The 11814-nt window shown below is 40.6% G+C and overlaps 1 protein-coding gene across 2 annotated transcripts; it reads left to right on the top strand.

Moving 5' to 3' along the window:
* Positions 1 to 1859: 1859 nt before the first annotated feature.
* On the top strand, positions 1860 to 11287 carry LOC104910579 (extracellular matrix protein FRAS1-like). Of its 2 annotated transcripts, XM_019614554.2 has the most exons (6): positions 1860 to 2161; positions 4957 to 5103; positions 8390 to 8536; positions 10026 to 10166; positions 10382 to 10522; positions 11112 to 11287. In XM_019614554.2, the coding sequence occupies exons 2-6, from the start codon at positions 5046 to 5048 to the stop codon at positions 11270 to 11272; spliced, it is 648 nt and encodes a 215-aa protein (XP_019470099.1). In that variant the 5' UTR covers positions 1860 to 2161; positions 4957 to 5045; the 3' UTR covers positions 11273 to 11287. The 2 variants fall into 2 exon arrangements, with proteins under 2 accessions (XP_019470099.1, XP_019470100.1); XM_019614555.1 differs by lacking the exons at positions 1860 to 2161; positions 4957 to 5103 and adding an exon at positions 8145 to 8309.
* Positions 11288 to 11814: the final 527 nt, after the last annotated feature.

Genomic DNA, 11814 nt, shown 5'->3' with positions numbered 1-11814 from the left:
TGCCTCTTGCCAAAATTTTCTCTATGATAGAGACCAATGGTTCCAGAAGGAGATTAAACTCGAGGGGTATTATTTTGAGCTTGGAAGCTGAACTTGGAAGCATGAGAAACTATTTGAATTTGTTAATTTATTGAATATGAGTACGTAAAACTTTTCCCCCTACCTCCAGCTCTATACATACAATTACATCACATACTCAGGGACCTTTGGATGATATGATATGATATGATATGATATGATATGATATGATATGATATGATATGATATGAGGCACTGTATTCTATGGCAAGCTGTTTGCAATCCCTTCTTAGTTCAGTGGGGCTGCAGATAAGATGACAGGTCTCCCTAGTGATGGCAGGGCAGGTTTGGGACCTTGACTTGCTTTGACAGAAAAGATGTATATGCTCTTTAGGATGATGCACTGGTTAAATTAAGCTCTTCTGTAGAGAGTTAGGAATCTGCAATACAGTAACCCCTTTAAGCAGGTTTGGGGGTCTATCACTGAGTTTAAGGGTGTCCTCACGTACTGCTTTGTTCTTCTTACCACTGTCCTGACAGTGATGAATTGAGAACTCAGAGGGTCACTGTCTTAAGCATACTCTTTCATTTTGCTCACCTTCATCTCCTGTCTGGCTGTTAATTTCCCATCTGAAAGGTTGGGAGTGTGGGCAGATACTAGGCAGATTAGACATCTTGAGTAACATCAAGTGGTGAAGGAGGCAGCTGCTTTAAGAGCCTTGAATCTTGTGTGCAGTCTGGATTGTACTGATTCCTGAGCTGCATTTGTGCTTTTCCATCACTGTTTAGTGGGGATCATGCATGTAACGTATAGAAGAAATTAGATCGGATTTAGACAACATTTGCAATTATTCTCTTGCAGGTATGGATGCAGAATTCCCCCAGACTCCAATGTGAACCTGTCTTCAGTTTGTAAATTTAGATTGCCTGACAATCTGTAATAATGCTTTCATAACAGACAAAAGACAGAAAGTTGATCCTTTGGTAGAAATCTGACAAGAGGCCAGGTACTGGAATCAAGCCTCATAATTACATTTCTTTCAAGACAGTCGTCATTTCCTTTATAACTTTCTGAATTAACATAATGAGGATTAATTTGGCCTCCAGGTTGCCTTACACTGCCCCATTGTGTATACAAAAGGTTTGTTATAAAATCTTTTGATGTGCCTAGGTTCAGGGAAAGGTCAGGAGACATGAGTTCATGTGCTGCTGGGAAAAAAAGAGGAAAAGGTAAAGGTTTAGAGGCTCTCTCATATGAACTCTAAATGCTGCTGTTGGCTTTGAGGTCTGCCGTGGCCTCTTCAGGGTATGGATGTCTCATTTGTGTGGGAAGATCTGAACAGGAGGAACTAACCACTGGAGAAGATTGTACAGCTGTACAGGTTGTGCTCTTTGTTCTTCAAAAAGGAGGTGTTTGTTAAAGGTGAATCCATTGGTAGAAGCACCTAAAATCAGAGAAGGGCTTGGGAGAAACAAAGACCTTTGCACTGGCTTTGGTACAAAGCTTTCTCATGCTCACTTAAGGGCAAATGGAATGGAATGTGCTGGAATAGGACAGGAGAGATGCAGAGAAATTCTGAGGAGGAGTGAAGACATCATGATGCTCAGGAAGAGCACAGGATGAATGTGATAGCTTCTGATCCCCTCTCTTGCAAACATCCGGGAGTGCATGTTTAAAAGGAGAGCAATCAGAAATTGCCACATTCAAGCAGCATTCTTCTCCTCTTGCCCTCATCCCCATCATGTGCTCTTCCTGAGCATCGCAGTGTTTTCGCTTTGGGAAAACACATTGCTGAGAGCTTGAGGAATAGACTGGGGACATTAGGGAGTGCAGTGCTCAACATCTTGCCCTTGTGTACCAGTTAAGAGGTAAGAGGCTCTGAAAATTTTGTCTGTAATGCCTTCCTTGAGTTGTTGGCAGTGTTCCCCAGTAGCAGCTCTGTTGTGTCCACTTGTGATGACAGTATCCGTTATCTCCTGCTTCCTTTAGACTGCCATCCTTTGTGCCGTCAGTGTGTGGCCAACCTGTGGGACACTGGCAGCCTCTGTCTCAAGTGCCAGAACGCCCGTCACTTGCTCCTAGGGGATCACTGCGTTCCTGACTGTCCGGCGGGGTACTACACGGAGAGCGGCGCCTGCAAACGTGAGTAGTCCCTGTAGAAACCTCAAGTAGCAGCAGGATGGCAGAGATCCTTGTGACATATTGTTTTATCCACAGTGCTCCACTGTCTTGAGCACATGCTGAGGCTAGTGGGACTTATCCAACTATTACAACGTGATTATAATGAGTAGCAGGTAGGGCTGTATTTGTGAGGAGGAGGTGAGGGGCAGATTTTCTGTCTATGTGGGAAATCCTACCTCCCAAAGGTGGTGGCACAGGGAATAGAATGACAGTGCACAATGTTCTGTTTAGAGATGGCTACCCTGAGGTCGATTCTGTGAATGAGTGAGCTACTTAAATATAATTAGGGATAATTTAAAACAGAGATATTCCATATGCCTGTTACCAGGTCTCCAGTTTGTGTACCTGCACTGTTACAGGATGCAGACACTGAAAATGCTTTCAGTGTGTGTTCCACGAAGTACCGTGCAAATTCTGCTCAGAAAATAGAACTCTTGATGGTAGGAACTTCTCAGGAAGTCTGCTACCTAAAGCGGAGTATCATCCCCTTCCACGTTTATAATCTTTCAGTTTTTGTCTTGCTACAGTAATGGTCCAAAAGTCTCTAGGATGTTCTAAAGCCATTTAACTTCACAGGTAGGCTGGTATGGTAGACTCAGCTTTTCATCTGTATAGGGGAAGGAGCACCAAAATATTTTGTTATCCAGCCTTCTGTTTCTCTGTTTCTTTATTATCTGAGTATTTCCTTCGGTTTTCATGTTGTTCTACACTGTGTCTGAGCTGCTTTACCATTCCTGAGCTCTTAGAACTAAGTAGGCTGCTTTTGTTATGTGGCCAATGGAGACATGTTAAAACATCCTACACAAAGCAAAGAGTACTGCAGTTTATTTTAAGAGAAGAAAATTAAACAAGAAATTCTGCGCATTAGAATTAAGATGTAGGTGCCGAAACTGCACCTTTTACAGGAAGTAAGATTTTCTAATCCAGACTGACTGCTCATGATTAATGTTTTGAAGCTATTCTCAAGCATACTGGGAGCTGTCTATTTACTTGGTTTTTGACAAATGAAATCTCAGAGACTTATGAAATATATTCAGTGTCATTTAATAGAAAAGACCCCTGAGAGAGATATTTTACCTTCCTAGAAATTTAAGCCTAGGGATAATATTTCTTCCTTTTGCTATAAAGGTTTCATTTAAAAGAAGTTTTACATTATTCAGACTGTGTCAAAGCTTATATTACAGTTTGTCTAGCATTTAAGATCTCCATCATGATGTAGTGCAGTCATTTCTCTGATTCCTTTGCCTGCTCTTGCTTGTGATTAATTTGGCCTGATAGGTGTAATGATGACATCATTCTTCAGGTAAAGGTGTATCAAGAAATAAAATAGACTAACAATTTTTTGTGTTTGTATCCCCTTTCAAGAAATTGGTAGGATCTATTGGCCTCTGCTGTGGTTTTTTAAAACTCTAAGCCAAACTAAGAAGCAGAAAGAGAATAAACAAAACAGGGAAGATAAACAAGAGATGTGGCAAAAAAATATCTCTTCAAAAATGCAGGGAAAAAGAATGGTTGTAATGTACTTTCTTACATGAGACAGACAGTGGATTTGTTGGCTGTAAAGCAGAAGGGCCGTGTAAAACTGGGTCTGGTCAATGCAGCAAGAGGTGGAAGTTTGATGTGGGCAGTTGCATTGATGCAAAGATAACTGATTCTAGACTCATGTACAAAATGATGGCATCTTTGCTCTAATCTTGAAATCTGTGCAAATGTTGTCTCAGTGTTCAGCAATATTGCAAAATCAAATAAACTGTTAGGACCTACTATGAAAGGAAAGCAAAAGAACTTGTTCTACTGCTGACTATCGGTGCTGCATGCTGTGAGCAGTTCTGCCCTTCTCAAAGTGGAAGGGAGGAAAGCTGGAAGGGGACAACAAATGTCTTTTGTACAGTGAACAACCAAGCAGACTCAAGTTCTTCAACTTGGAAAATGGGAGACCTTAGGAGAAAGGAATGTGATGGAGGCCTACAAAGTCGTTAATGAAATACAGAGAGAATGCATGGATATCTGAAGGGAGGTGAGAGATGAATGGGTGGGGCCAGGCTCTTCTTGGTGCTGTGTAGTAATAGGACAGGAGGAACAGCCTAAAACTTGTGTTTAGGAAGTTCCCTATTAACATGCAGAAGATCTTCTGTGTGATAAGGGTGACAGAGCACTGGAACAGGAGAGTTTGTGATCTTTTGAAGTTCCTTCCAACTCCTGTGATTCTGTGATATGGACTGTTAACTCTCTTTTAGTGTTGGCTCTTGAAATAGATTGTAGCTGGTGCAATTCCTATTGAAGAGGTGGATATAAATCTTCAGAGATGAGTAAAGCTGTTAGAAAAGCACTTGGTGGTTCTGTCAGGGGGGATTCTAAACAGACAGTGTACTTTGGGCTCAGGAGTGTCTGACGTGAAAATAGTTGAGAGATAGCATGAGAAGGGGTACTGACACTTGTTTTCCCTATCCTTGCTGTTTTCTGATAGATACTTCTTGGCCAGGTCTTGTAGGGTTCTTCTTAAGGGGAAGGGAAGATTGAAGTAAAAAGGAATGGGTAAAAAGAGAGAGAAATGAGAGAGCTTAACTGAATCTATTTAAGCCATGTTTCACAAGATGGGATGCTTGTGGTTCTGCACCTGAGCCTTGAGCACCAGTAAGCTTTGATAGAGACTTTTGGCACTGAATCTCTAAGAATACAGCTGCTAAACACTTTGGAATTGTCTTGAAAATCTATTTTTGCTTGAATAGAAACATTTGCTCTTCCTGTCCCTGCAGGATGTCATCCTTCATGTAAAACCTGCAGAGGTAGTGGTCCTCTTTCCTGCTCCTCCTGCAATACCAGCCTGGTTCTGTCCCACACCAACATGTGCGTTACAGTCTGTTCTCCAGGATACTACAAGGATGAGAGCCAGACCTGCAAACGTGAGTGTCTCCCTCCAAGCCATATGTGCTTTTCACAGTGTTTTCACTGACACATCTTTTCTTGCTTCTTCATTTACTGTTCCTATTGCCAGGAGAAGGAAAGTTTCGAGTGCCTAAAAATGTAATGTGAGTTGACAGAAACGATTAGCTGCCTTAGAAACAGAGCCTACAGCGTGGTTTTACAGCGTGGTTTGAATTTGAACTGTTGCAGTTTTGTTATTGGCTTCAAAGACAGGAGGATTTGGGGTCCCATAGTAAGAATCTGCAGTAGAGCTTGCATTGGCTTTCTTGTGAAATCATCTAAGTGGTACATAGAGAAGGGGCTAAACATGCAGGTAGATTGTGTGCTTTGTGAAAACTTGAAAGTTTAGAAGAGTTTTATTAATTCTTAGACTGCTTCCACTCCTTACTGCCAGTATCTGCTGTGGAAGCTGTAATACAACCTGAGCATTTCTGCCACATTTTTCCCCACGTGTGAAACCTCAGTAGAACAAAGTACAGTTTTTAGGCAATTCCCAGCTGACTTAGTAGAGCTATGATATTTTCGCCTTCTGATTATTTGATACGATTGATCTGTTGTTAAGTCTAGTAATATTTCATTCTACTCATGCTATCCCTTGTTAATCTCTCAGGGCCTCTCTTTCCTTCTATTGTTCTGTGTTTACTTTGACCTTGATATCAATTGAGTTATTCCTCACATAATTATTGGACTTGTTTCAAAATGCCAAAATTATGGCCCAGAGACATTAAAAATGTATATATTAAAACCCTCACTTGAATTGAACCATTATAATATGCATACCTAAAAATGAATGAGCATTTAAAGGACTTGGTTGATCTGAACCTGAACACTTAAATTTGTTGCCTGTATTACCCTGATTTAAGTTACCCTGATTTGTGATAGAATAACTGTGTTGCACTGCAGTTAATATATGTACCACTGTCATCCCATCTAGATGACATTTCTTTACTGATGAGGTCCTATAGGAAGAAGCTGATACGTTTGTCAGCTTTACCTGCTTTTTGTTGAAATACACAACTCTCTTGAAACTATCATTTCCAGCTTACCAGTGAAAATGCAGATGTCTTGCATGAGTTCAAAGAAATAACTGGAAGAGTTTGTACCATTCTTTAGTTGACTTAAAAAGACTCTAGAATAATAATAATGGAAGTTAAAAAAAGGGAAAGGAATTAGAAAAAGAATAGAAAACGCATCATGAGAATCTCACTGTCCTGGCTAGTTTCCTAAAAACTCTACAGCATGTTCACTGTTCTTTCCTGCATGGATTCTTTTATTGCTGACTATACCAGAATGGCCTTTTCTAATGAGAACCTACTTACCCTCTTCCGTTAGGACTTCTTGGTAGAAATGGAATGTTTTTAAGGACTTGCCCTTCCTGAATTTGGTTCAGTAGCTCAAATGCAAATAGATTTTTGCACGCAAGGTCAGCTACTATGTGCCATGTCTAATCTCTTCATTTACAAATGGCTTTTTGAGAAGTGTATGTATTCACTGTGGCAGGAGACTCAAGGCAAAGTGTGTTGGTGCACTGGATTTTTTTCATTCCAAGTGTCACTCATGCCTTTTCAAGTGAAGTACTGCTTATAAGCCATGTAGATATCAACTGTCTGGATATCAGGCTCCTGAGCAACTGCCACTCAGAGGTAATGAAAGTTATTTAATCAGAGGTCGGCAGTTCAGCAGAGGAAGTTTGGTCCCTCTTCAAAGTTTATTTTAGTCACCCCACACTATTGAGAAACTTGTGTTAGTACTGAAGTTCAGAGAGGTGCTGAGTGCATTCATGTGTGTTCTTAAGATGCTTTTAATTATCTGTCCGCAGAGCAGTGCTAAATTTTGAAAGTTATTTTTGGATTTAGTAAAAAAAGCAGTTAGAGTTGTGATGATACAGCTAACAGACAGAATTGCTTTTGGAAACACTTTTGCTTACTGTTCTGGCATACCTTCTTGGGAAACCTACTTTCTAAACATTTTGACCTCGTTGCGTATTTTGCTGTACTTTCAATAGTTGTCTTTACATAGCATTGGACAAATAGTAAATATTCCACGTATTATTTGTATGTTAGGTGAAATGGAACTGGTATCGGAGTCACTGAAAATTGTTACTAGATTCTTCAGATAAACATTTTGTTGGAAATTCATTTGCATCACAATAAGATAGAGACTTCTGGTGATATTTTTGAGATAAAACAAGTAATTCTGAAGAACACTAGGTCTCGTTTTGAGAAGAAAAACATCTTAGTTTTCACACTTCTGTATTTGGAATTTTTGTTGATTGTAGAAGTCTAATTTTATTTAAAAGCAAATGAAAATGGATTTTTACAAGTTTAGACTAAGGACATCGAAGGACTGAGCTGAAGTAATCTGAATCTCTGACTTTTGGTCCTGGATTCAGTAAACCTGATTACTTTTTTTTCCCCCCATCATTTTATTTGCACCCTAGAACTCCAAAATTTTAAACCATGCAAACAAAAAGGAAGCAGCAGCAAGAAAAATTTAAAAGGCCTTTGGTCCTACCAGGGCTAAAAAACTGGATTCTAGTAGTCCATTATGATCCCTAAATTTGTGCATTTATGAGTTAAGGCCGGAATTGTGTAAGGCACATTTTGCTTAAAAGAGACTATGACAGAGTTAGGGAAGACAGTTACCCCGGGGATTTGAATACACATTTATTTTTGTATAGTCAGTAAATATGAAGATGTTATAATTATGAAATAAACAGGAGAGTTAGACAAAGCAGATTATAATGACAAAAAGAGGATAGAAAGCTTACCTACATCCTGGGCTTATAGCAAAACTCCAGAGGAGGGATCTCCAGAAGAGATCCTTTCCCCAAGTAGTCAGCTCTTAAATGGGTCTAGGAGAGGTGCAGCCAGGCTCCACCCCTTCCAGCTGCACAGGTGAATTGCCTTCACCTGTGCTCCCATGACTGACTCAGTGCTTGCCTCAGGTGATTAATCAGAGGTTCAGGATTCAGTGATTCAGCAGTTCCCATACATTCTTTTATCCTGATCTTCTCAGAAGAGAGAAAGAAGCAGCATAAGATTCTGTAAGGAGGCATTACAGTCTTTTTCAAATGCAAGAAGGCATTTTGTGTTTTTAAGGGTGTGAGAAGGAACATAAGAAGGAAGAATTCTGAAGTCTTCTTTAGTGTCTCCAATGAAGTCCTTGAGTAGAGCGACTGCAGGTTTTATATCACTTTTATTTGCACAATTGGCTGGTGCACCAGTAATTAGAGTAATTGTCTTTGTCTTTGGTTTTCCGCAGCTTGCAACAGCCAGTGCCTGAACTGTGAATCAGCTACGGGCTGTACGTCTTGCAGAGATCCAGCTAAGGTCCTCTTATTTGGAGAATGCCAGTATGAGAGCTGCGCTCAGCAGTATTATCTGGACTTTTCAACCAAGACTTGCAAAGGTGAAAATGTAATGCTGATTTAAAGAAAAAAAATGCGAGTTGCTTGACTAATAATCTGTTATTGCAGCATGATCTGAAGGGTAGCCTGCTTTAAAATATGTGTAGAGGGAGGAGAGTTGTTCAGTGACAGATAACTTGTGAGATTTTTACACTTTTCCTCTTTTTCAGCAGTCATCAGTCATATTTTCCAGCCTTTCAGTGAAAAACAAGATTATTGCAAATCCTTCTCTTGTAAATGATTTAGTAAGTGAGCTGGCAAACTTTTTAATGGTCAGAGCCTGGAATTGATTTAGTCATGGGTCAGCTGAATAATGAGGAAGCTTAGCAGTGTAAATCTGTTTTAGAGTGCTTATAGGGCCTTGTGTACTTACCTGCTTCTTTCTGTCTTATTAAATACTGCGTCACTGAATGACTGCAAAAAATGAATTTTGAGTGATTTAAAAAACACATAGCTTGAAGGATTTCCAAAACTTCCAAGGAGAGTGTTCCATAATGGAAATCAGTGAGGATAACGTGGCTTTATTGTGTGCTACCACTACCATGTGATGATATAATACAGAGGAGTGCTTAGTGTTCATTTCTGACTAGCTCTCTCAATTACCTGAACTAAGTAACATCATCCTTTTAACACTGCAGTTGTTCAAAGGGGTAGCATTATCTAGTGTTGAATGTGTTGGAATGGGGCAGGATGCCTTTTTTGTCTTTGCCATGGACATGCTGTGTGGGCTCATTTCAGTAAGTCTTTGTTTCCCCTCTATTCGTCTTGTCTGTTTGTCTCATTACCTGAATGCATCTGTCATTAATGACTGATAAAGACCCTTTCAGTGCCACCAAGATACGAACAGTAATATTAGCAGCTCCAGTAGCCCTTTGGCACAGGTGTATCTTTGGGACTCTGTTACAGAGACTGAAGGGAAGAGACTTGCAGGGGCATCTGAAGACAGATCTGATCCTGTCTTGATCTGGAGGTTTTCTGTTTTCCAGTCACGTATTTGGACAGTGAGGGGCAACAGTTGCATTTTCTTTTGGTCACAGTCAAATGAAAGGATGAGATTGGTGAAGAGGGCGGATAATTGTGAGCAACAAACACATTGTTTGCAGAGAAGGAGCATTTATACTCACGTGTTAGTCAGGCTTTATGGGCAGGAAGCCTATGCCAGTGATAGCAGGTCTGAATTACAGAATCACAGAATTGTAGGGTTTGGAAGGGACCTGTGGAAATCTAATCCAACCCCCCTGCTAATGTTGAATGAGAGCTGAGTTCACACGAATTTGACATAGCTGGGACATGTTAGGTTCAAGAGAGGAAGAAGAAATATGTATCCTGTGTAGTAAGTGAATCAGTACTAAGCATGTTAGGGGTTTGTTTGTTTATTTGTTTTTAGTATATCTTTAACAGTTTTTATTTTACTAAGTTTACTGTGCTAGGCTGTTTATGTATACAGTGAACTATTCACCTAGAGAGGGCTGTGGACATTTTTTCTTCCAGAGTGTGACTGGAGCTGTAATGCTTGTAAAGGCCCCTTGAGGACCGACTGCCTGCAGTGTATGGAGAGCAGTGTTCTCCACGAAGGAGCTTGTGTGGAACAGTGCCCCACAGCTTTCTACAAGGAGTCGGACACGTGCCAGAGTAAGTTCTTGAATGTTACCACTTAGCACTTCTACCAGTGGGTTGCCCTGTTGTCTCCAGCTGATGCACATGGAAGATGTGCTCACATGTCACATCTCTTGCTGCTATCCACCACTTGCATACCATGGAGCTGTGGTGCTTGGGGACTTTACACTATAGTATGGGAAACAATCAGGAAGGGGATTCTGAATTCATTCCTTGCATGTGTTTTTTAGGGTGTGATCAGCATTGCCTTCAGTGTCACCAACCAAATGAGTGCAGCCTTTGTGAAGCTCCGTTTTTCCTCTTGGACACTCAGTGTGTTTATAAGTGTAGGAAGGGATATTATGCAGACCACGCACAGCGAAAATGCATAGGTAAGCAAAGTGAGTGTGATGTGATGGAGAGGAACCAAAGTTGTAGGCTGTGTTCTGTGTACTGTGCAAGGCTGAAGTGAAGAGGAAGCACTTCGATGCTGTCTTAGCTCACTGTTGAGATAATGCAGTCAACCTGAGTATTAAATAACAGGCTGCATCTGTGTTTACATATGTCTAATGCTGGAGTAATGAAATACCGTGTAGATACACTGTCCATAGAAGCTCAGTATTAAAAATACATTGTTAGAAAGGTTTCAGTTGTATTTGTGGGTTAGGAAGCTAGGTCATAAATACATATTTGGAGTACTTTTATTCAAATTGATAGAACAGTAACTTAAAAGTATGTGTCTTCCAACTGGAAGATTGTGTCAGGTTCTCTGTAGTCAGTGCAAAATGCTGGTCAAATGAGGAAGGAACTTCTCAACAGCTATTTTATCTAAGCAGTTTGTCCATTCCCTTTGATTTTGTCAAGTTGGTAAGACAGTGATGTTTAGCATCTTGACCTGGAGGACAGCTCTGCACACCAGCATTTGCACTGTTTTAATTGTGTCTCAGGGTTGCATTTTGTGTCTAATTGTATCTAATGCAGCTTGTCCTCATGGATGCTTGGAGTGTGACAGTGACAGTCTTTGCCACCTCTGTGACAGCAACACCTTTCTGAAAAACAAGATTTGTATTTCTGCCTGTGGACAGGGATTCTATGGCAACAAGTGGACCAGAGAGTGTGAAGGTGAGTGTCTTTCCTTATGAGGCATCTAAGCTGGCAGGCTTCTAGCAGATTTCATTGAATCATAAAATGGCTTGGGTTGGAAGGGATCTCAAGGATCACAAAGCTCTAACTCCCTTGTTGCATGCGGGGCTACCCACCTCCATATCTAATACTAGACCAGGCTGCCCAGGTCCCCATCCAATCTGGCCTTGAACACCTCCAGGGACGGGGCATCCACAACCTCTCTGGGCAGCCTGTTCCAGTGCCTGACCACTCTCTCTGTAAAGAACTTCCCCGATATCCAACCTGAATCTTCCTTCATTCAACTTAAAACTGTTTCCCCTTGTCCAACTGTTATCTATCTTTGTAAAGAGTTGAGATTTTAAGACCAGAAGTAATGTTCAGTCAGAGGTGTTTTTGGAACTCAGTTTTGTGCTGTTTTGTGGTGGCTGTTAAAAGCTGGCTGCTACTTTTCTTCAGCATTTTACTTCATAAAATGCAGATGTGCATAATTTTCTTAGTGCTGTCTTTACTTAGAACATAGATTCAGTAATATTTCTTTCTCTTTTTTTGTGTTTTTTTT

The sequence above is a fragment of the Meleagris gallopavo genome, chromosome 4 (genome assembly GCF_000146605.3).
Source record: "Meleagris gallopavo isolate NT-WF06-2002-E0010 breed Aviagen turkey brand Nicholas breeding stock chromosome 4, Turkey_5.1, whole genome shotgun sequence".
Taxonomy (NCBI): Eukaryota; Metazoa; Chordata; class Aves; order Galliformes; family Phasianidae; genus Meleagris; species Meleagris gallopavo.
Note: the sequence above shows the minus strand (reverse complement) of the source record. Positions and strands in the feature narration are given on the sequence as shown.

Excerpts from the sequence above, each read along its gene's own strand:
- LOC104910579 (XM_019614554.2), top strand. The coding sequence starts at position 5,046 with ATGTGCGTTACAGTCTGTTCTCCAGGATACTACAAGGATGAGAGCCAG. Across the intron at positions 10,167-10,381 it reads GGAGTCGGACACGTGCCAGA|GGTGTGATCAGCATTGCCTT; the intron begins GTAAGTTCTTGA and ends TGTGTTTTTTAG. Across the intron at positions 10,523-11,111 it reads CGCACAGCGAAAATGCATAG|CTTGTCCTCATGGATGCTTG; the intron begins GTAAGCAAAGTG and ends TATCTAATGCAG.